Source organism: Triturus cristatus, chromosome 10 (genome assembly GCF_964204655.1).
Source record: "Triturus cristatus chromosome 10, aTriCri1.1, whole genome shotgun sequence".
Classification (NCBI taxonomy): domain Eukaryota; kingdom Metazoa; phylum Chordata; class Amphibia; order Caudata; family Salamandridae; genus Triturus; species Triturus cristatus.
In genome coordinates, this window is record NC_140593.1 from 749,474,541 (window position 1) to 749,500,663 (window position 26,123).

Sequence of the window (26,123 nt, forward strand, 5' to 3'; positions counted from 1 at the left end):
TAGGTAGCCTCACATTTACCGATTCATAAATACCGAATTTTACCGATTCGGTAAAGTTTACCGAATCGGAAAAGTTCGGAAATTATGAATCGGTATTTACCGATTCGGTAATGAGGCATACCTTCCCATTGATTCCTATGGGCCTGGAGGCCCATAGGAATCAATGGGAAGGTATGCCTCATTACCGATTCGGTAATGGGGGGGGGGGGGGGGGGGTGAGCATATACAAGGGTGGCAGGGTGTCACATTGACACCCTGTTGCACCTCTGAATCTTGCATGTGTGCACATGTGGCGCACATACATGCCCTAAGGGCATGTATGTCTGCCACATGGCACTCTTAAATCAGCAAAATATTGCTTTTTGCAAGGTATTCGTTATTTATCACCAACCTGTATTTGGTGGTAAATAACGAATTCTTAATACTGATTTTCACTCTTTAGAGTGCTCCCTACATTGCATTTCTGGATTCGGTATTTACCGAACCGGTATTTTACCGATTTCTTAATTTCCGATTCGGTAAATACCGAATCCAGAAATCAGCCCCCTACATAGCAAATGCCTAAATATCGGTCGGTAACGGGATATTTACCGAATTTCGGCCGTTACCGACCGGTATTTGGCTTCCTACATGAGGCCCAAAGTGCTTGTATTTTTGAGAGGTACAGCTTTAATTCTAATAACAGTTGATTTTATAGCAACATACTTATTGCAATTGTGAAATTAGAAGGTTGATTTTTAAATAGAGTGTCTGTCTATTTTTCGGACATTCCATGACAAGCAATGAAATGTACACTGAGAAATATGGTTGTTTTAGTAATAATTTAAAAGATTCATACGGCTGCAATTGCTGTAACTAAGTTACGATAAGAACAAAACGGTTTGATAGTTCTAATAGTTGACGACTAATATTTTTTGAGTTATCATAATTAGGAGCCTATAGAGACCAGAGTGAACTCATTCGACAACAAACACAATAATGGTGAACCCACATTTGACCTCGATGGGGGAAGACGGGGTGCCCCCCACTTTCCAGGTAATGTCAAATGTCTTGAGGCGGACTCGAACTGAAGCAGAGGTAATGCCTGGTTTAGTCTAGGGGTCCTAAGGTAAGTAAGACTTGGGCGCACTAAGGGTAGAAGAGGAGAAATCAAGTCCCCTTGCCCTACTGCATGGGCAGCCCAGAAAGCTTATTCTTGAGATGCTTAAATCACCGAGTCTCCTATATATCATCTTTGGGCTCTCCTAAAAAGAGTGACAGTCTGCAAGCTATGTGACACAAACAAGTACATAATTCAATTTCTTCCAAGTACCTACAAAAACAGATAAGATATGGTGATAGAAGAGACGAAAAAAAGCCTATGTTCATTAAAAAAATATATATATGACAAATGGATGATTAAAATAAAAAACACAGATTGAGGGAAAAATAAGCGCACGCACCCCCTGCAGTCCCTCCACCACTCTCCATACCTGGGGTTTATGGAAAAGGCACCAGAACTGACTGACTGCGGCAAACAGTGGGACACAACAGCTTCTGGAGTCCTTATAGTAGCAGTGGCAATTTTCACTTCTTGCAGCTTTAGTTCGAGCACTTAATTTACTTGTCAAATGTACTTTACAATTTCTGGTTTGATTTAAATTTAGTGCATTAAATAAAACATTTTTTTTTTTTTTAAAGACTGAAAATGTTTCTATGGCAAGCATGGTTTCACATTGGAAATTTTGTGTTCCGAGATCCTTCACATGTTTCTGAATATCAAATGTTTTTGGATATCAGAGAATGAAAATGTGTTCCATCACAGGATTCAAAGCTAATCACTGGCTACATCTAATACAACACCTCCTTATAGTAGTTCTTGGTCTTCTTTCATATTTCAGCTGCGTTGTCTTGTGCAATTAGCACAGCATGCAAGATTGCTCCATTTCTTAGGAATCTAAAATAATATAGGTTAATGATAACCACTAATTTCTAGGCAGCCTTTGTTATCTTTCCATAGCACTATAATGCGGTGCTCTAAAAAAGATCAGCAAGAGTCAGACGTACTGGGATTCAAACCGGTGACTTGCAGGTCCCACAGATCTATGTTGGAGATGCTTGGCAAATCGAGCAATCTTTGTAGCTTGTGAAAAATGTGCATATCAAGTACCTGGGAATTACTATGAATAAATTCATCATGGAAAATAGATGAATGAAATATCCGACAAGAGATTTGCCAAATTAAGCTTTCCAAAATATGATCTGGTATTTGAGAAGGAGGAACCATTTCTCAGTAGTATGTAGAGAGTAGATATGAAGACCAAGACTGATGGCCACAACATCCTAAATTAAAATGACTTTTAAATCAAACTCTGTAGTATCTCACGAAGGACATCAAGGAGAAATTCAATATAAACTTATAACCAATTATCTTTTTGCCTCCAACCGTTAGATCCTGGTTGAACACACAGCAAGCTCTTTGAAGCAGCCCCTTGCAACCTGTGGCTCATAATGCCCTGTTACTAAAAAATGAAAAAATTGTTTAGACACATTTTTACAGGATGAGAAAACAACCAAACAGTGTAGGCTATGCAAAACAAAATTGTACAAGACCTGCTGGCACTTCAACCAGCTTTTTAATTGCACATGGTGATTTAATAATATCACTGTCCAAAGGCAGATATCACCAAGTGGAAAACTCAACATTTTCAGCACATCACTGCTACCAGCCACGGTACATGGCCATCAGCACACAAACAGGTTTATCAAAGCAGCTTAAAGCCAAAAACGGGACATATGACTCACAAGTATACAAGTGAAAGCTAATGGGTAATTTTCTGCTTAGGTGCATTACATTTATCTATGGGGTTTGACCGAACAGTCTGCTTTGGGATTTCAAGAGAGGCAAGTAAATGTAGATCTTTTAAGAATTATGTATTCTTTAATCAACATAAGGGCATCCATTTACTGTTACCCACATATTATTCTCCCACAGAGTGACTAAACAGGCAGGTGTTGTCGCTAACCAAGGCACTGGTGTTAATCTCAACTGACCAATTTTCCATCCTCATGAGAGGTATCTTTTGAAGATGGATTCGGGCGAATCAGTTTGTTGAGCTTCTAATAAAGAATGCAGACCACACCAAATTGATTTTTGTGGGCGCAGGCAGGTTTGGCATACCAGCAACCTCCCAAGTCCTTATTTTAAAAAAAGAGGAGCGTACAACGTCTTCAGCATATCCAAACATGGGATAAATTCTGTTTCCAATTTTTCCACAATCCGCCCACCCCCCTCCCCCTGCAATTTCACAGAGACTTTTGAAGTGGTGAAATCCGGTAATACTGAAAGACAATTTCAATACATGTCTATATCCAAGGACCTCACCATCTTAGGTGGATTTCCTGCTTTTAATTTCTACTAAACATTTTAGCTGTAGTGTAGAGGGCCAGGGGCAGAATAAGAATCGTGTTCAATAGATGGAATTCAAACATCAGTCTATCTGACCTATTGATACTTGGAGAGCAGGAGGCACACATGGAAGATTCAGGTGATCCACAGAGAGAAACATGTTTTGTTATCTTCAAATAACTATTTCCTGCTCCTACTGAAATCAAAGCTTTGTGCTTCTAATTCTTATGGCGAATCTAACCTCACCTTGTTTCAACTATTTTACTACCCTATTCTATGGCATCAAGACTAGGACAACTTTCAGTCCTTTAGTAAAAACATATTGCTTCTAACGAAGAGGGGAATGAAAGGAACGTACGATCACAGAGAAGGAGAAACTGGTGCCCAATCTGTACATGTTCTGTATCAACTCATGCAGCACACCCTACTAGACATTTGGAGCATAATTAAAGTCACCACAAATATACTGCCTGTTCATTCATTACTTTGGACAATCAAAATAACCACACTCTCCTGAGTTCAGTTATAGTCAGAATCCATCTCTGTTCTCTCGCTGCTTCCTTAGTCACCAGTGACCCATATTCCCTCAACAACATCCTTCTTGGGCTGCCATTAATCCACTATCCAATATGCAAGAGGCATTCCCAAACTTTCCTAGCATATACTGCCTTGTTCACCCGTTCTTATACAGTCAGGTTTTCACCTCATCTTCATAACCATGGTTCCTCACCATTCCATCTGGGGGCAGTAAACGTCCATTTAGTGCTCTCCTCACCCCCCTGTTACCATTTCCTTAAGATTGCTTCTGCAGCAAGTTGTATTCTCAACCTTCATGCTATACCAACTGTGGCCTGCAAACCAGCTTTCACATCCATCCATTTGCAGCAGCTTTCAGAAATCCTCTCCTTGGTAGGAATTTTGTTACTGGTACCTCGATTATAGGTGTTCTCCACAGCCCTGCCTCTGGCCAGCATTCTACACACCAATTTTCCCCAGTTATTGCTCCTTGCGATTCCTAAATTTCATTTTTGTTAAATATAGAAAGTTTACCAAGATCAGGGATATTTGCAACATTTTTTAAACAGGCCAGCACCATCTAAAATACTACATACAATTGTTCAGAGAGAAAGGGACCTCCATCTTGGTTTCATACAGTGCAGATGAATGGCCAATATTTTCACACCCCAATAGAATCTACAGCTGCACCATTCAAAACTTCATTCCTGACTTGTGCTTTTCCTCCACCATCTGGGGACTAGATAGACTTTAGTCTCTCTCTTTCCACTTTGAAGTACCCTCTCTCCAGGTATCCCTATGCCCTTTACTTAGGTGGCATGAACAGTGCTCATCACTCCTTAGGCAGGTCTCTCCCACGCGAGTCAGTACTCTCCACCTTTGCCTTGCTAACCCACCTCTAGTCAAAACAACACTTTCCTAAATTCCCTACATGGCATCTACTCCCCCTAGTAAGCCAGTACACTCCGTTCTTTTGCTGCAGTGAGCTCCATGCTTCCTTTTATAGGAAAAAAATCTTCCCTGCCAATGGCCAGCGATCTTCAGACTTGGTGCCTGGTAATTTCCAACCTTCTTTCACTTTCCATTCAGCTACATTGTTAATCACATCTCCATTGCCTATTGGTTTTTAAAAGTTGACATCATTCACATAGCACAATCTTTTACATTCTGGACATCTAGCGAAGGCTCTTTCCTGTAATGTTTCATTCTTATGTGGTTTCTCTCCCTTGCACTGTACTATTCTCTTGGCCACCTCTGCTTCTCTGTCGAAGAGCCATGCCTTGGCTCAGAGACTCTTAGCATTTCATCTGCACAGTAATTGGTGTGATTAGGGGTGAGGAATGCTGCACCTCGCAGCACACACATGAATACATGTTATCTGCGATACATGGTGAATGCCATAAAGCTGAAGAGGATGGTGACACCGGTCAGGCAGACTGTGGCCGTAGCAGTGAAGAACTGTCGGTACTGGATTTGGAAATACCACAGCAGCACCAACATCAGTACAAACATAGGCACCATCAGACTTCCAATGTTAAGAGCAGCATTGACCTGATCAACACGGGCACCTGCGGGCATCTGTGGAGTGGCATGCTGTGAAATGTGACAGTGGAGGACACAGTTATCTGTAAGGTGCAGAGAAGACATTGTCTGTGTGTCATCTCGAAGCAGCTGGCCCTGATAAATCAGACGAACTTGATGCTCCTGCCCAGGGAAGAATGTCCTAGAAAGAGCAGAAAAAAACAGAAGGATCAGTGTAACAAGAACCACAACTTGGTCTCTGCTTCAAATATAAACATGAGCATCTCTGATGTAAACATAGTTAGGAAGACAAATTGGGGGGGGGGGGGGGGGGGGAGGAGTAAAGTGAAAGGGAGAGCAAAAGACGACAGAAAAGCCATCATGAACAAGTTACTTTCGGTAACGCCTTACCTGTTAGACAATATAGCTAGCCACGGCTGGCGTTACAACTTCTGGAGGAAGGTTGAAGTCTGTCAACTGGTGCTCCTCAAACTCCAAGCAAAAAGGTGGAGAGAGGACAAGTTCGGGTGGAGGACTCTCCCCTGCTACTGTGACAGAAGAGCCTCCCACTGGAGGATCAATGGCCATACTCATTAGCTCAGATACCAGGCCTCTCTGTGTCCAATCCGGGGCCACAAGGATGACTTGGGCCCGGTTGTTCTTGATCTTCTTGAGCATTCTAGGCAGGAGTGGTATGGATGGGAAGGCGTATGGGGAGGCCTGTGTTCCACTCGAGGCAAAATGCATATCATGCGAGAGCCCCCTTATAAACCACAATTTGCAAAACTGCTGACATTGCGTGTTCTCGCTGGAGGCGAACAGATCTAACCAAGGCTCTCCACATGGTTGAAAGAGACATTGTGCCAAGTCCAGTTGGAGACGTCATTCGTGATCCGCTGGGCCTTGGCGTCGGAGTTTGTCCACTCAGGCCTTCAGAAAACCCACCAGGTGTCGAACCACCAGGCACATGCCCTGCTATTCCAGTCATGTCCAGAGACGCAGGGCCTCTTGACAAAGTGTCCATGACCTCATCCTGCCCAGTTTGTTGCAATACCACATGGAAGTGTTCTCAATGAATACCTGCACTAGCCTTCCATTGATGGAGGGCAAAAAGGCTTTCAATGCCAGTTGGATTGCATGGAGTTCTACCAGGTTGATGTGGAGTCTGGATTCCGCCAGAGACCTCTGAACTCCACCTTTCCCAGATGGCTACCCCAACCCAGAAGTGACACATCTGGTTGGGAAATGGAGAGGGGTCTGCCTCTGACCCAACTGTTGTTTGTGAGCCACCACAGCAGATCTTTCATAGTTCCCTCTGAGATCTGGACCATGTCTTAAAGGTTATCCTGATGCTCTGCCCATTGAAGCTTCAGGTTCCTTTGCAGAGCCCGCATATGCTATCGGGCATGAGTTACCAGTCGGAGGCCATGAGTCCCTATAGCACAGGGTCTGCATCACCGAAATCCAGGATAGAGGCTGAAACATCGTATCATAGCCCGAATATCCTGGACTTGTCCCTCGGGAGGATAAGCCCGAAACTGAACTGGGTCTAGAGACGCTCCAGTGAAAGGAAGCATCTGAGAGGGGGTCAGGAGTGACTTCAACATGTTGAATGTGAACTCCAGCGAGTGCAGGTGGTTTGCCGTAGTCAGATTATGGGAGCCTGTGGGGGAAGGGGGGACTTGTCTTTAACAGCCAGTCGTCAAGATAGAGGAAGAATGGCACCCCTGATCTTCACAGATGAGCTGCAACCACCGCCATCACCTTGCTGAACACCCGAGGGGCACTGGTAAGGCCAAAAGGGAGCACAGTGAACTGAAAGTGCTCATGGCCCACCGTGAACAGCACGTAAAGCTGGTGGGCAGGCAGGACGGGAATGTGGAACTCTGAATCCAGCAAATCCAAGGCAACCATCCAGTCTCTTGGGTGCACAGCAGACAGGACCCGAGCTAACTTGAGGATTTTGAATTTCTACTTCTTGAGGAAGTAGTTGAGGGCCCGCAAGTCTAGGATATGATGAAGGCCTAGGTCGTTCTTGGGGGCCAAAAAGTAGTGGAAACAGCAACCACAGCCCACTTCTGGCACCGGCACCCTCTCTATGGCTCCCTTGGCCAAGAGAGCCATGACTACTTTGCGGAGAAGGGATAGATGATCCTCAGTCAGCCAGTCGTGAGATGGTGGCATGGAGGGAGGGGTTGTCATGACAGGGAACAAGTAGCCCTTTCGGACAATTTGCAAAATCTACCTTGTAGATATTAGGGACTGCCAGTGGGGGCAGGTGGTGGCAAATCCTGCTGCCAACTGGATGCCCAAGATGGTAATGTGGCAAATTGGGAGGGTTTGGAGGCTGCAGCTCTCGTAGGGAGGGGAGGGCGAGAACTGACCAGACCGTTGACTGCCTGGCCCACAAGGTCCGTGGGTACTGCATCCTCAGCCACACAGAGGCTGGGAAGCATGCTTGGTCTGTGACTGGGAGGAAACTGGTGAGGCTGGAAGCCCCTACTTCTGTAGCTGAGAAAGGCAGATTGAGGGTGATGTGGAGCCATAGAAAGACCCAAGGACCTGGCTGCAGCCAGAGTGTCCTTGAAGCGCTCCAGCACCAAATCCGCCTTGCTTCCAAAGAGATGAATGCCATCAAAGGGCATGCTCGCAAGGGAGGATTGTACATCCTGTGAAAAGCCAGTTGTCCTCAAACCAACATGGTGCCTCAAGGCATAATAGGCTCACATTCATTACACCAAAGAGCGCACTGAGCTCAGAGGTATACAAAATCCTCAATAGACACCAGCATTTCCTACAAATGAACAACACCCTGAAAGGAGCGATCTCTGCCAAACCCAGTCTTACACATGGCAGAGGGAGGACTGTAAGGGAGTCATTGTGTCACAATTATCTGAAACCTCCCACATAGAGTACTTGGTTGCCTTCACCACCTAAAGGTTTCCACAAATGCGGGCTGTGCAGTGTCTGTCGATTCGCAAAAGAAGAGACTGTGACGTTCCAATAACACTAGCAGACAGCACAGAACACAACATTTATGAATTGCAACACCAGGTAAGTTTTTATATTGCATCATATGTGAATGTGGTTGTATTTATTTTTGGAGCACTATCATACCCCTGAAGGAACAAACTTGAGAGCACTTTAGGGGTATCAGGAACGATGTTAGCTATCCACTTGCACTACAACACAGACCACAAACAAGGTGACCTGGTCAACATTACGTTTCGTGGCATAGATACTATAGGTCCCATGCCCTGATGGGGGTTAAAAGAATGTTAGCACTTAGGCAGCTAGAGAGCAGATGGATCATTCAGATCAGTTGGCATGGGTTTGAATATGGACAAAGAATTACATGCGTTTCTGATGGATGGATTGTAATAATGAGTATGTATCTGCATATTTTAGTCATGTGTATACAAGTATATTGTATTCTAATTTACAAGATCTTGGTATTGGGTAATTTGCATATTGGATGTGAAGTTTGCATTGCTGTATCATGACAACGTGAATATGGTCTTTCGCGCTTTACTGTATGGTGTCATTCTATGGGCAACAGAACACGTAACCTTCTCGTTATCCTAATCTCACCTGCATAACTATGTTGTCTACCATACACTCTTTGCAACCGGAGCATGGTGCCACAAAACTGAATTTATCATCACAATAACTATCGGTGTGACAGGGTCCCGACACTCACTTTTAAGGATCGTGAGGACACTAGGTTAATACACTCTTCCGAGTCTTTACTCTCCGTGTAAGACTGTGTCCTGTGAGACAGTTACAGGACAGACAATATACACTTTTGTGGTCACTAGCGCTATTTCATAACTTGATAGATATGGTGACGAGTAATGGGGACGTTTCACTCCACTTTCAGATCCCCTCGAGATAACTTAAGCGGCATGCTGCTATTCAGGACGTAGTTTTATAACATCCATGAATACCAGCAGTTTCGGTTTACTTGACTGACAGAGACTGCAAAACTACAATACTGACTACACAGTAGTTATCTTTTTATGCCAATGCCTGCTGATTTGCCATGTGTTATTTAACCACATGCTGGTCTCGGCGTGCGCTCCTGACTGTACTTGGGGAAGGACACTGCGTTTTAGATACGACTGCTTTTGTATTTTGATGTTGGCACCATAGCGTATAGTGACTTTAGCAGTGAGAGGGAAAACGGGTGGTTTAAAATTTCGTATGACTATTTGTAGGCTTATCATGGCCTCCTGTGTTGACTGCTAAACTTTAAAGTATTCAGCGTTACCATGCTCAAGGTAGGACCGCCTCGGCATTTATAAATTACATTTGCTACGCAATATAGTGTTCACATAATATTTGTACTATGCTCAAACTGGACCTTGCATTAATGTATTTCAAACGCAACACGTCTGAAGGTTCCTATTGACAGGAACTGGAACTTCCAAATATTCGCCAGATATTGGGGTGGCGAAGAGTTTATTCTCAATCTTAATTTTTAAAAATCAGATGGAGTACTTACGACTGATGTGTCAATAAAATATTTTTTAATACTATGGGTGAGGGTCTGTTTTGAATGTTCTATTGCTGACAGCTTCGACATTCTTTAATGGACACTTGACATCACACCTACTTTGTCATGCCCTCTTGAGCACACCAAATTTGGTCACGCACAAGACCGTTTATAACTAGGATTGGCAGAACGGTCACTTTGATGAATGTAGTGGTTCTTTGTCCGCAGACTTTGGCTCCTTTACACTTGCAACTTAGTACTGTACGGAGTTATAGTTTTACAGGTATTCTATTGCTTCAGATATAACATACTATGGTTTGCGGTATCACAGGGAAAAACCTAGGTTTTCGGTTTCGATAATCACACATTGTACTTTAATTCTTGGGCTCCTCTCACAAATTTAGGAGTTATATCACAGGCACTGTGCGAATTCTTGGACATGGACACCTTGATGCAATCTCAATATCCAACATGTGTGAGCTTATGGTTGCATGCTTTCTTACACGGACAGCCCATTGAGAGGACTTCTTATTCCACACGTTTATTTTCTGTGTCTTTCACAGGTGAGCCACATCCCTTTGGATTTTCGACTTTATTACCCTTTTATCAAGGAAGTATTACTTCTATCCAGTTGTCATGTAAATTCATTGGCTGTACTGGTATCAGTGGTGGAGTTGGTATTGGTGGTGGTGGTTCTGGGGATCGGTGGTGGTATTGAATGGTATTGGTGGTGGTGGTGGTGGTATTAATGGTGGTGTGTGGTGGTATTGGAGTGGGGGTGGTATTGGATTGGTGGGGAGTGGTGGTGGTGGTGGTGGTGATGGTGTTAATGAAACAGGCTTTTGAAAACAACCTGTGGCTTTAGTACAGAAGACATGTAACACAGGTGTGCTGTTGTCAGCTTCAGACCATTAGCACAGGATTATGCACTACCTGGAATTCACATGAATAAATTTGCTGGTCATTTCTAAATCCATTTTACCGGGGGGGGGGGGGGGGGGGCTTGAAACCGACACAAGATGATGCTTGGTTTAAGTGACTGAAAGCGGGCGCTGCTGTTACCGGGGCCGGCATGCTGCTTAAAAAAACACAAGCGGTTTCAGCTGAAGCAGCGCATGTCCGGCCTGCAGTTAGAGAAACTCAATAAAGTAAATAGTGTTCACAAACTAAATAACAGGTCCTGTGTAACAACCGAAGTAAAAGGGCCAATCGCCATGGGAGGGTACAAATGAAGACAAGGAGGGACCGACAAGCCTAATAACGAATCCGAAGGCAGCATTTAAGAAAGACAATGACACACAAGCCAATGAAAAATATGGGAGGAGAGTGGGCGCAGCTTCTCTGCCATACTCTACTACAGCAGTCTTGCAGCGCAAGCAGCACATGTGCGCTGCCGCTAGCCTCGACCTAAAAAGGAGGACTACCTTAACCCTATGGCGGGTCTTCTGCGAAAAGAAAGATGAGCTGATTGAGGGGGGACTAAGTAAAAATTACTCCCACAGCACTGCCAAACTGGACACAATGTAGGGAACTACAGGTCCTTAAACTAAAAGGGATGTACATGGTACAATCGGATGAAGAACACATCACAGCAGTAGATTTCCACAACCCGGTAGTCACCACACCCTTTGGGTTCCCAGCAGAGTCTTTACACTCAGTCCAAATTAGCCCCCAACCTAGGAACACCAGTACCCCTAGAGACCTACAGGAAGAGATTGAAACTAAATGTGGGCAGGTGAACAAATTATTCACTTTCATCATGGACGATAAGCCCAGTGAACAGAAAGAAAGACAGACAATAATGACAATGACAGTAATAAGAAATTAAGAGACAGGGAAGATGAAGTTTCACTTATCTCCGCCTCTGGGTCCCAGAAAGAGCAGATGACTCCTGCAGAAACAGTAGGAGGCGTCCCGGGAACACGGTCAGACAAGGACAGAGGAATGGGTAAAGGGAAAGTGTGACTGACTAAGTGCCCACAAGGAGTGATAGGGAGAAAAAGTTGCACTAATAAGGTATGGCGGTGGGCAGCAGGACCATGCCTCAGTCTTGGAGACCAAGCTCCGCAGAAGGCAAATTGAACTAGACGATAGTAAAAACGAACAGGGGACATCTTAACTAGTGCAAAGAAACACCTTGAAAGGATACAAGTTATAACAGAACAAAGGAGTCACCTTTCAAAGTTGGAACAGACCACCCTCACGCAAAAAGGAACAGGAGAACTGAGGAAGACAATTTACAGTTTGACAGATATCCTGGTCGGCCCTACACACGGACGTTTGACATGGGAAGACCTGTGACATTACAAAGGGACACTCTGGGTCAGTATCCAGTGAGCCCCAGACTGCCAGAAACAAAATGACTCACTCCAAGTGAGATAGTGGCTGGGGAAGAAATGGCACCATGGCCACGAGAAGGTTCCTTCGAACCCAGAGTCATGGTAAATGCGGAGACGTGAATTCTTCAGGGCATAGGGGAAATCAAGACTGGGACTATCCCTATATGCAGAAGAGTCTGCATGTATAGCATTAAGATACCAGAAAATAGGATTCACGGCATCCTGAAGGCATAGTTGACACCGCTGTCCTAAATGCACCTAGTATATAAAGGACGGGGGAGTATGACTTTATGTACCATAGCCCCATAAGCACAAAAAAAACCTTAACCGACAATGGCCACCCATCATCGAAGGGGCTGGGAAGTGGATAGCAGTTCTTGAAAAAACATACTGCAGGGAGTACTCTTTCAATAGGTGATATCAAGAGTCTATTAGGTTCCCCCATAGGAGATGAGAAAGACACAGTATTAATGAAGGCAGGAGTGCAGGATGCAACACTAACTGACCCTAGATGTGATGGATCATCCCTTCAATAATTACAGAGGACTGGTTTGGAAACCACTGAGAAGAAGCACTGGCATAGCCAAAGGTCTCGCCTTTGGGACTTCATAAGTGTTTAGCCAGAGGGGTTGCCTTTGCCAATGTCTTTTAAGCTATATTGTAGAGCTATGTGGCTGCTGTGCAGCATGTTGAAAAGTTATCATAAAAAAGTGTTAAGAGAATTTTTGTCACCTTATATATAACCTAGAAGACATTATGTACAGCTGAACGGCCTTATTAAAAAAATTATTAACACAAAAAATTTGTTCTAGTTTTTTTGTTCTTGCAATGCTGGCAACTTTTCCCTTCCTATTCTAATGCTCTTTTGTTATAGCTTTTTCTTTGTTATTGAGGGGGGGGGGGGGGGGGGGGAGAAGGGGCATAAACAAAGGAAGGGTGTAGGTTGGGAAATAGTACCAGAATTACAACACGAGCAGCAGAGGGACACTAGGGGAGAATGAACAGATACCAGCTTCATAGGGCAGAATGAGGTGGTGCTGAGGTGGTGGTGTGCTGGTGCGGAGGTGATGCTCAGGTGATGCTGAGGTGCCGAGTCATGCTGAGAGGGTGTTGCATTGGTGCCGATTTGCTACTGAGGTGGGGCTGCGCTGGTGGTGGTGCACTGATGAGATGGTGCTGTGCTGATGCCGAGATGGTGCTGTGGCCGAAATGGTGCTGTATTGATACCAAGGTGGTGCTGTATTGATGCCAAGGTGGTGCTGTGGTGAGGTGGTGCTGTGGTGAGGTGATGCTGAATGATGCTGTGGTGGGGTTGAGTGATAGTGTGGTGGTGCTGAGTGATCCAGAGTTGGTGCTGTGCTGGTGCTCAAGTGGTGCTACAGTGATGCTGTGCAGGAGCAGAGGTGGTGCTGCGCTAACACAATGATGCACAGGTGGTGCTGTGCGGACGTAGTGCTGTAGTAGTATTGAGAGATGCTGAGGAGATGCTTTGCTGATGCCAAGTGATGCTGTGGTGGCGCTGAGTGATGCTGTGCTGAGTGATGCACTGATGCAGTGGTGATGTTGCGCTGATGCTGAAGTGGTGTTGGGTTTGTGCTGAGGTGGGGCTGCGCTGGTGCCGAGGTGGGGCTGAGTTGGTGGTGTTGCCATGCCGACGGGAGGTGGTGCTGCACGGAGGTGGTGCCGCGCTGATGCGGAGGGGTGCAGAGTGATGCTCAGGTGGTGCTGCGCTAATTCGGAAGTGGTGGTGCGATGATGCCGAGTGATGCTGTAGTGGCACAGAGTCATGCTGTTCTGGTGCTGAGCCATGATGAAGTGGTGGTGCTGCACTGGTGCTCAGGTGGGGGTGAGTGATGCCGAGTTGGTGCTGCACTGGTGCTGTGCTGATGCGGAGGTGGTGCTGCGCTGAAGCGGAGGTGGGGACGATGTGGTGTGGGCATTTTATTTCATGTAGGGACTGCATACCGCAAAAGACACAACTGATGGACGGAATGCAGAACAATTCAAAACATTCACCCCCAGTCAAGAGATCTGGCTTAAATCCATCATTCTTTTGCTCACCATGCCACTCTAGCTTAGACCTGGCCATATGCAAATCAGTCTTGATCCTGTGCCTCATGGGAACAGTCCAGACCAAACTGCCAAGCCAGGTTCTCCCTGGACCGAAAACAAGCATCCTAGAACCGGTTTCGGAGATTCCCCCTCATCAGCCAGGATAGCTTGACTCCAGTGGCACAGTGAGCCCAGGACCCACATCTGGGCATACCCGGTACACTTACGAAAGCAAAAGACACATAATTGATGGACGTAATGCGGAACAATTCAAAACATTCACCCCCAGTCAAGAGAGTTAAATCCATCCTTCTTTTGCTCACCATACCACACCAAGCTTAGACCTGACCTGCATACCGACCAGTGCAGCTCACATTGGTATTGCAGAGGGTGGGTGGGGGGGGGGGGGGGGGAGATATTGCATGTGTCTTTGTGGCAATAGCGACCTGGCAGAAACCTCCATCCAACATATCTAACCACAGCAAGTGTCCGCCCACACTGCACCAGCAAACCCCCCCCACCACCATTTACCTGCTCACCTCCAAAACACAAACGCTACAATCATTTAAAAGGGGACTACCAGCTTCAGTGCAGAACTAACTAGACAATATAGGTGACCTTAGACGCTAAACCATGGATAGCGAAACAAGCACACATAATACACTTCTGTAAGAAGAGGCAGGAAAAGAGCGAGAAACACAAAACAGAAAAAGCAGCAGCCAAATTGGTCAGCAGAAGTTGGCAAAGAAAACGGAGGGAGGAATCTCTACTGCTGCTAATCAGCCACAGTATCCGTGGGGGTGCCTCCTGCAAGCATGCCGATGCAACCCCAACCATATGCCTGGGAAGAAAGAACATGAATGGAAGAGGAGGGTGAGGAAGTTTTAGGGCAAACAGATTAAACACATTCCACAGTGAACAGATGTGCCACTATTGCAGGAAGTCAGACATTTCATTAGGGACTAGTAATCGGTTCCAAAAAGAGTGATAAACCTAATAACCAGGCAAGAGCAACATATGGTGAAAAAGCGGCACCACCTGGTGGCATTGTGGCTCAACCCACCATGAGTCCCCAAGTCAAAGATCTCCCTCAGCTCCAAGTGCAACCGCAACCTTAACAGCAGTTGCAGCTCAAGCAACTAGAGCAACTCGTGCCCCAAATTAGGTAAGGGCCACAACAGACACTGCAGCCCGCCTTAGAACAGCAGAACTCACAATGAGGGGTAACGGTCAGGGGAGGGAAACCCCTTACAGCAAATTTTCATGGATGAAAATGCCCAATGTGTCCAGTCTTACTGGTAATCCATAGGACAGACAAGGACCTCACTGTGATGGTAGCCATAAATGACAAGAAGTACAGCTTTCTCACTGCCACCAGATCATGTATCCGTGAGAAAGGACCCCCACTGTCAGATTCATCAATGGACACTCTGAGATTTTCAGTAGCTGTGATGAGGGTTTCATTCACTAAACCTGTGGAGCTGAAAATAGGGGGGGGGGTATGTTGACAGCAGTCTCTTATTCTCCAAGCTGCCCCTGCCAACCTGTTAGGACACAATCTTATGGCAAAATTAAACATGTTCACTTTGAAGAAGATGAGACTAGGATATGTTTAACACCAGAAATGTCTTGCACAGACATCATGACAAAGGTCACACAACTCTCAGTCGATGACTGGGTTAGGGCTAGAACTACAGAGATTTTAGCCTTCACTGGAACAGTGAATAGCAACATAGCACAAACACCCAAACTGACTGGGAGACTAGTTGAATTACCAAAGTATTCACTCTTCTGGTGCCAGGGCCCCTATTCGGAGGTGCCATCTGAGGTCTGAGCTATCTCCTGCCTATAGGACACTGATGGCAAGTGGCAATACCCATGTGATGTGGGTATGTGTCATCTTTCATAAACCCAACATGCAAATGATAGACATATCAGCTGACCAGTTGTTTACTGATGACCCTAAAAGAACAGTGTTTACCAAGACAATATACCCCTACGCACCACGCTAGAGACCAGGTCTGCAAAGTCAAGAACGGTCTCTGGTCCGATCAAGGACGATGACTTTACACAGGTACCCCCCCAGCTTGTGGACAAAGGATCCCCATGATGTAGGCATTGTCTGCACAGCAGTACCATTCAGAATAACTCTGAAAGAATGGGCAATGCTATCAAGAGTGAGACAATACCCTCTCTCTTTAAAGAAGCAGAGGAGGGGATTGCACCCATAATACAGGCATTGGTAGAGCAGGGAGTCATACACCCAGTTGTATCTCTCTGTAATACCCAGATTTACCCAGTTAAAACGTGCAAGGGCAATTTGTGGCGTATGATTCAAGGCTTGCGCCCCTTTAATGACACAGTGGTACCAGAATTGTATGCAGTGCCCGACTCTTGTGTCATCCTCACTAACATACCTCAAGATGCCAAATACTTTTCAGTCAGAAACAAAGAATGCATTTTTCAGCAGACAGCTACTATTTGACCTCATTTTCAGACCGCGTTGTCTGTATCTCCATTCTCGGTTACCTCAAGGACACTGCTTTAACAGGACAGTCGTGAATGACCTCACCAATTTTCAATGTAACAGTACAGTGTTGAGATAAGCCAACGATACATGACCATCCCATGAGCCATCCAACGTCCTTGTTGCATCGCCACCGGAAGAAAAGAGCTGTGAGATACTCTGGCACTGCGGTTTGGGAAAACGTCCTGCAGGAACAGAGACTATTTAATGACGCTCAGTTGTTTTTCAGAAGTCTCCTACCATTCGTTCAGGCAAAAGCAACAACCTGATTGTTAGAAATTAATAGGTGAGAGTTGATGAAGACCATCAATAAACCAGAAGATGGATTCAACGCTGTCAAAGAAGAAGTACGAGCCATTAGACGGATGGTAATGCAGCACAGATAAATGCTGGACTTTATGACGGCCAGGGGGGGAGGGGGTGGGGGCAAGAAGATTGGTTTGGCCTACTGCACGTGACAGAGGCCATTAAAACACTGCATGCCCTATAAAAAAAAAAAAAATGATCAGTGAGGGATGTCCCCTTGACGGGTGGTTCAAGGGTTGGTTCGTGTGAGTGCCGTCCTGGATGTCAGGGTTGTTCAAGGCATTGCTGCCTCTGGTGGTATTGTTGCTCTTGATATGTCTTATTTTTCAGATTGTAATGGCGTGCTGCAAGAGGATGGCAGCTAAAATGGGAGGTGCGTTTGTGGTTAGAAAACGCACTAAGGCATTGAAGGGACAATGTAGCGACTATGAGGTAATCCCTCTTTTAGATGAGAGGGTAGGAGAGAATAAACTACAGGAGGTAATGATAGACCGAGAAAGACCGAGAAACAACGTGTAGAGACTCACAGATCTAAGACCCCCATGTGGACTTTTCAGGTTAGAGATAGCTTCAAACCTATGTAATTAATTACAGGCACATACATGGAAACAATCTTCATGCTGAAAGGCAGCGGGTTAAGCAGTAACCAGCAGGTCACATGCAGAAAACAACAGAACATTTGGTTAGTTCAGCTGAGCTGTTGCAGAAAAATAGCTCGCACTTTCCTTCAGCTTCGGGAAACTTGATGGAACATTTGGTGGTTAGTGCAAATGAGCCATCATACTAAATAGGTCACCTTAATATTCATCTGCTAGAGGAACGGGGCGAGATGCACCAATCACAGAAGAGCTCACTTTTCCTCAGTGCTCTGGGGTTCCTCACAACCCTGTCTTAACACTTACAAAGGATAAGACAAGCCCGGCCTGAACACATACACCGGATGAGACACCACCTGCCCTAGAACATTTGCTGACGAGCATGTACAGGCTTCTGCAGAAACCACACGTAAAAGGTCAGACATTTTGACCTAGTTATCTTTTTATAGCACAAGGAAACAAAGTTCGGAGAGGCAACACAAAAGAAAAGATTAATATTATATAATTTGTGATTCCACAGACTGAGATCAGGAGTCTTCGGTGTCTTTGTTGCTTCTTTTTATTTTTCAAAATATTGAGGTATAAAACCAACTCATGCAGCCAACGCGTTTCATCCTGAATAGGGCTTCATCAGGGCAGTATTTGCATATATAGAGTGAAAGAGCATCGACTTCTAAGCAACGTTATGTTATAGCTTGCTCTAACTATAGGCACATAACATATCCAGAAATGATGTAATGAAAGCAGAAGCAACCTTGCGCAATAACGTGGAATTTCATTTTGATAGGAGAAAAGAGTGGCTGTGTTTGCCAAAATCAAGCTGACATGATTCCTAAAGACGCCGACTGAGGTGTACGCAGTCCGGACTGCGAACACCTCGGTTGGCATCTTTTGGAATAATGTCAGCTTCATTTTGGCAAACACAGCCACTGCTTCACCTATCAGAGTGAAATTCCACTTTATTGCGCACGGTTTCTTCTGCTAAGAGGCCGATGTATCAAAGCTTTTTGTGTTCGAAAACAGGCTGATTCGCAGGATCGGCCCGTTTGCGAACGCAAGAATGTCTATTTAAATGTATGAAACTTTTGGCAGTCGCAATATGGATAATCGCAATTTTTTGCGATTACCTAAATTGCAAATCCAGTTAAGGAATCACAATTTGCGATTCACTAAGTGCAATGCATGAAGCAATAGCTAAACGCAAATTTGCATTAAGGAATCGCAAATTACCATCAACTTCAAGTTGATGATACTTTGCGATTCCTTAGAAAAATTCGCTTTTGTGCATTTTTCAAAGTGCCATTTGGCGCATACACATGCCCTTAGGGCATGTGTGGGCGCCACAAGTGTTATGTATGTAAACATCAAAGTCTTTTTGATTCTTGTTTTGTGTCTTTTTCTTATATACAGGTAGTTTACACCTATAATTGGCCTTCACAGGCCAGCTATATATTCCCGACCATTTACAAAGTAAGGAGAAAACAACATATATATATATATATATATATATATATATATATATATATATATATATATATATATAGAGGGGTCGTATAGGATTCCCTGGTTGTCTAGCATTAAAACCCTGTTGTATGATCTCGGGATGCGTGACCTATGGGTTAACCCTGATACAGAAGTCTTCCCGGCAAAAAAGGTACTTAAGGATGCATACTGGAATTATATTAAGAACAGGAGATGTGCTTCCCTTATAGGTCCCACGATGACTGTTACCTTCCTAGTTTTTAAGGATGACTCTGTCTATGAAAGTTATTGGGATACTATCTTGAAGTTCCTTGATCGTAAGTTGTATCACCAGTTCAGAGTGGGCGCTCTACCACTGCGAGGACTCACCAAAAGTTGGAGTCCTCTTGGTAGTGATAAATGCCCCTTTTGTGTAGACAAGATAGAAACTATGGACCACTTCCTTTTTTGTTGCCCAACTTATCAACTTCCTAGACGTATCTGGCTTCGACCTGTATGTAGACTAATGAGTACTCGCTCTGCACAGGTCGCTAGTAGAATTTTGAAAACAGATACTTCCAATCCTATAGTAATTGGTGTTGCTAAATTTATTAGTTGGGCATGGATCCTTAGGGCTAAGAAATTGAAGCCGTAATCCTTGTTCTTTGCTGCCACACAATAGTATCTACTTTGGTCCTTGGGCTAAATGGCACGTCCCTATTTGCACTTTATTGTATTTAACATGATGTGTTTATTTTTAATCTACTATTTTAAAGGTTTTATAGTCTTTTTTGTATTGTATATGAATTGTATTGTAGTTGAATTGTCTAATATGTGTAGTATGTCTTTTATGATGCAAATCGAATAAAGACCTTTTGACTGACTGACTGATATATATTTATTTTTTTACATTATAGCTTGTTTTTGGTCACATACTGGGCTTTGGATTCTGGTTTTCCTTTGTTTGTTTCTTCTTATCATCTTTTCATCTTGTCACTATTTATCTTCTGTGTTCAGCTGCCTTATGTATTCACCATTTATAGGTATCCCTCAAATGGTAAGCACTAGTCATCAGTCTTCACCCTCTTTCTTTTTCCCTTTGTTTTCTTTCTTCTTTCTTCACATTGGATGATCATTTTTATTCTTGGGTCTCTTACGGCAGCACAAAATTACTAATATACGAGTATGTATTAGGGCACTCAGTGTTTTTAAAGAGTTGTTTATTCATGTGGATTATTTTTATATTAGGGGAAAAGAATTTGTGGCTCTCCTGATGAAGGCGCTTTGTAGCGTCGAAACGCGCGTTGAGAAGATCTCAGCTACAGCCACAGTCTTTGTTTCCGTTTATGTGTAATTACGTCTGTCATATCGTTTATTGATCTGTCACGTATATTTTTTGTTTCATGTATTGTAATTTTGCATTATAAATTGAGATTATACTTACATCATTGGTTTCTAATGAAGATACTTTTCCTGTAATTTATATAAAATAAAACATGTTTTTATAAATAATGTGCACACTGAGTCCCCTTTTGAATGTTATTGTTGTTATGATTATGTACATGTAATAATTTGACTGCCTAGGGTGTTTAGATTCATATTTGCCACTTGCCCTGCCCTAGGAGACTCTTCGTCTTAGCAGGGGGTCCCTTATATATGCATTGTGGGCGCCACATGTGCACACTTACCTTTTTTGGGGGTGCATCAGGGGGCCTTATGTCCCCTTGGCTCCCTTGCAATTGCATTTGCAATTACTAATTTGGTAATCGCAAATTGTGAATGCGCTCCCATTCATTCCTATGGGTCTCTAGGCTCATAGAAATTAATGGGAAGGTATTCCCTAATAGAGAATCGCAATTTACGATTCGCTAATAGGGAATGTTAAGAATTGGAAGACCACTAGGCAGGACTGCCATCATAAAGGTGCTGTGGAAGTCATCCCGCATTTTTAGAGTTAGCACACCAGGAAAGAGCGATAGAACACATGGAAATGCCCCTAAACAACATTAATTAATTAGCAATGCATCCATCATTCGTTTTCTACCAGATAAGGACAGTCTGAGCTGGATAAGATGTAGGACAGTATGCTCGACAACACTGGCTGTTTAACAATGAGAATGATTTGGCCAATTTTTTAAAAGTACAGGTATGGGGGCGTGGCCTGCAGCCGACTCGAATGGCCGCCGACTAGAGGAGCTCCGACGCAAAAGTAGATATCCCCCAATTATCCGGCACTTCATCCGATAAAATATCCTGCCCGGAGGCGGACACCAACTCTGGAAGCGACGGGGCTACGATCGCCCCTGTCTCTGATTGCGGACGCCGGTCGGCACCCGAGGCTGAGCGAACAGCGTAGAATGGCCTAGAGGTCTACGGGGGGGCCAGGGACTTGCCTAGAGTATGACCCCGAGAGGAGGCTCGCGGACAGCGCAGCGGAGAGGCGCCTCCACCTCCCGGAGAGCATTCGAGACCGAGAGAGAGAGCGGCGCCCTTGGTCCGGACGCTGCTCGGCGCTCACTGGATCTCCCTGCTAGGGAGTGCTTCGGGCGGACCGGGAGGGGCGCCGGTGAAGGCATAGTCGGCCCAGCTCGGGGGAACGGAGCGCCAGGGGAGAGCAGTTACCCAAGAAGGCCGAGTGGGAGCTGCAGCGAAGACTGAGAAAGTCGGAAGACGGCCCTGTGGCCATACACCGGCAGGCAATCATTCCTGCCCCCACGGGCGCCCAACAATTGCAGGGAGGCTCGCTCAACGGCGGTGATCACGGCCTGGGAGCAATGGGGCCTGCATTGTGGTTGGAAATAAAGCACCAAAAATAAAAATAAATAAAATAAATAAATAAAAATAAATAAAAAATAAAACAAAATAAGCATTGGCAACACGTCTCCCAGTGCAAACAGAGCTGCACCAAGAGAATAAGCCCCTACTGCGGCCAGCTGACGACGCGCAACTTATGGGATCACCCTCCATCATTCTTACCAGCAATGCAGCAGGGGGCAACAACCCCTTAAATTGCAGCAAGTTGAGCACTATATTGACTGCTTGGAGTACGTGAGGAGCACCCAGACACTAAATCGGGCACGAGCCGGCCTCCTGGGAACTCACTTGTTTATGTAGGCGCGCCACTTGGTTGGCTACGTCCAGGTATATACCCCATTGCACTCGCACTTTGTCACGGCGGGAAAACCGCAGCGGGGATAACCGTTGGACACGCGAGTGGCTGGTCCGCGATGGGGGGGGTAAGGGGCAACGCACGAACTCGCAGTTGAAACAGGATAAATTTGCATACGCTAAAGACGGTCCTGCGCAGTCGAGTCGCACTGCTGTCACAGACACAGCCCCCGCTGGAGACGGAACAAGTACAGTGACGCTGGATGACATTATGGAGGCTCTTAACAAGGTACAGTCGATGGTGGGTTCCATTTCTACTGATGTTTCACTCTTGAGAGCCGATTTCCAAAAAATGACCGCCAGGGTCACTGAGGTGGAACAGGCGACAAAATCCCTGTCTAAAGATTCGGCCATGCTAATCCAGAAGGTCAACAACCTGGAAACCGAAAATAGAATATTGGCGTCGAAGATGGACGACCAAGAAGGGCGCTCACGCCGCAACAATGTAAGAATCACGGGTGTTCCCGAGAGTGAAGGGGGTCCTGCTACGGACCTGTACATTGAAGACATGATTAAAACCATACTCCAACTCAAAGGTCTCTCTGCCTTTTTTTCCCGTGGAAAGAGCGCACAGGGTGCCGGGGGGGGGGGGGGTATGGCTGTGAACGACCCAAACCGGGGGCGCCCCCCAGACCAATATTGGCCCACCTTTTCAACTTCCGCGATAGGGACGCCTTCTTACAAGCAGCAAGAATGGCTCCACCGATACACATACAAAACTCGGTGATATCCTTCTTCCCAGACTTCACGCCGGCGGTCACCAAACGGCGAAGAAGCTTCTTTGAAATAAAGAAGGAACTCAGACGGAGGGAGCTGTCTTATTCCATGCTGTTTCCGGCCAAGCTGCGGGTGATAGCAGATGGAAAAGCCTGCTTTTTTGAAACACCTGAAGAGGCCCACGACTGGCTCGAGGGATGGCGGCAAGTGGAGGGATCCAGGCGCTTGGGGAGACGTCAGCAGCAACAACGGGAAGAAGGGAACCACAGTAATGAGCGGGACGAAGATACCACGCGGAGACTGGGGGTTGAGGACTAGGGGCAAAGGGGACTACAGGAACGGAACTCACCAACATTGGAAGCAGAGTCCATAATCTGGGCGAGGAGATGGAGCGAGTCTTAAATGGGGACGGGGAGTAAAGAACCAGATGCTCCCCCCCCCCCCCCCCATGCACTGGGAAGCACAGTAACATACGGCGGGGGCACGACCAAGAAGTTGAGACTGTATTTTGTGGTGAATTAGTCTGGGGCGGGAATAGACTGCGGCATGCCTCGCACTCCTCGCCCTCACACGCAAGTACTGTTCATGGGTCAGGGCATTAAGCACTCTGCACAGTTGGGGTGGCGGGTAGTTTGGAATCAGTCTAGCAGGGAGGAGGGTGGGGGATGGGGTTTGGCTGGAGGGTTATGTTTTTGTTTTATGGTTGAATGTTGTGTAAAGGCACACATGTTTGCGGCATTCCTAGACAGTGGTAGAGGGGGACATCGAGCACCTGAATCCGCCCTATTCCTTATACTATCATCTCGCCATGACGGAAGTAGACTCATTGGTAACGGACCGGCGGTCATGTCCCTTGACTCCGGTGGCTCCGTTGACCATACTCACGTGGAACGTGCACGGACTGGGGGACAAAATAAAGAGGCCTAGTTCTGCAATACTTAAAACGTAGCTCCCCAGGGGTGGCCCTACTCCAAGAGACACATTTGACAGGCACTGCTTGTAAGGCAATGGACAGGTGGGGGCTCAAAATGGTTGCACACTCTGAATTCTCCTCTGGCTCTAGGGGGGTGGGTATTTTGATCAGAAAGCAGATGCCATTAATTGCAAATAGGATAAAGACAGACGGTTGTTTTGCGGCAATCTCTGGACAATGGGAAGGGCGAGCACTAAATATAGTGTCAGTTTATGTCCCCCCGGCCCTGCATGCTGATACACTCCCGGCTCTAAGTGACTTTCTGCTTGACCTTCCGGAGGGAGAGCTGCTGATCGGGGGGGGGAGGGGGGGGGGCTTCAATGCGATGACTGATGGGTCTATATACCGATACCCTATACGGGATCACCACAAAAGCAGTCCGCCCCATGGGAGTTTTCTAGACACGCTGGGACTTACTGACATCTGGAGTAGTCACCACCCCCACAACACGACAGTTCACCTTCCATTCTGGGGTTCACGACAGCCTATCGAGAATAGATGATTTCTTTGCCACCGCGGATAGTTTAGAAAACGTAGATAAGGTAGAGATTCGGCCTAGAGGTATCTCGGACCATTCGCCAATGTTATTAACATACACATATCGCCATAGAATGAGGCAGCGCGTATACCCTATTTTCCCGGGCTATTTGCAGGTTCCCAAGATCCGAAAAGCTAGTGCTGAGTTGACAACACTTCTTCCAAGAAAATGCCCACTCGTTGGCTCTCCGACCACTCTGTGGGAGGCTTACTAAGCAGTTATAAGAGGGCAAGCAATTGCCTCTATCGCAGGGCATAAACGGGAAAAACAACGGGAATTGCAGAACATCTAGCAAGAAAGCACACCAATAACCCAACACCAGCGAATTCTCAGAAATTGCGTCTGGTGCAGCAACAATACAGGGAGTTTCTCAGGGAGACCACTAAGCTGAGATTGCGGGCTACACAACACAGGGTTTATGACATAGGTGATAAAGCCGGTAAGCTCTTGGCGTGGCTGGATAAAAGGGAGCGGGCGAAAAAATGGATAGCAAGACTCCGACTGCGGGAAGGGCAGGAGACGACCGACCAAGAAATTATAGTGGGCACCTTAGCGCAACATTATCAGCAGGTGTATGAGACGTCCTCAGTGATGACTGTGGATGAAGCAATGTCATACATAAAGGACATGCCCAAACTCACACCGGAGGCGGTTCGAGGGCTGGAGACCGATCTCACGGTAGAAGAACTGTTGGGGGCGATTGGCTCACTGCAGTCAGGGAAGGCGGTGGGCCCAAATGGTATACCAATAGAACTGTATAAGACGGTGGCTGGGACTGTGGCCCCACACCTGTTAAATATGTATAATGATAGTTTGCAGGCGGGTGAACTCTCGCTGGATCAGCGAACAGCCACTATAATAACAATTCCGAATCCTGGCAAGCCCCCCCACCCCCCCCCCCCGAGGAGTGTACTTCGTATCGCCCGATATCATTAATTAACGCAGAGGCTAAAATTCTTGTGAAGCTACTTGCGCTCAGACTGGCGCCACATTCGACGTCGCTAGTAGATCCGGACCAATCCTGTTTCATGCCAGGTAGAAGCACAGCGCTAAACCTACATGGGGTGATGGCCCGTATCCCGTACATTCAGGAGCCAGCGGTCATACTTTCGCTAGACGCCCAAATGGCATTTGAAATGGTTGAATGGACCTTCCTATTCGCAGTGCTTCTGCACTTGGGCTTTGGCCCTAAATTCTGTGCTTGGATCCGTCTCTTATATACTAAACCGGTAGCGCATGTGACGGCAAATGGTCATATATCCGGGAACTTTACGCTGACATGAGGCACGCGCCAAGGGTGCCCTCTGTCACCACTATTGTTCGCCCTTGTATTGGAACCGCTGGCGGCGTGGATTAGGTGGGAGCCGCTGATCCGAGGAATCCGATGGGCGGAAGGACTGCATCTCCCTATATGCGGATGATGTTCTACTGTATATGACCTCGCCCAGGCGTTCAATATCGGTACTACTAAATATTTGTGAAATCTTTGGTAGGGCTTCCGGATACACTATAAATTGGTCTAAATC

The 26,123-nt window shown here is 45.9% G+C and overlaps 1 protein-coding gene across 3 annotated transcripts in view; it reads right to left on the minus strand.

Moving 5' to 3' along the window:
• Positions 1 to 2,571: 2,571 nt before the first annotated feature.
• The window catches only part of TMUB1 (transmembrane and ubiquitin like domain containing 1), a 48,684-nt gene continuing 25,132 nt past the window's right edge, over positions 2,572 to 26,123 (minus strand). For all 3 annotated transcript variants that reach the window (XM_085628257.1, XM_085628256.1, XM_085628259.1), the window contains exon 3: positions 2,572 to 5,627. In XM_085628257.1, the coding sequence (XP_085484383.1) occupies positions 5,279 to 5,627 (349 nt within the window). In that variant the 3' untranslated portion in view covers positions 2,572 to 5,278. The remainder of the gene's footprint in view (positions 5,628 to 26,123) is intronic.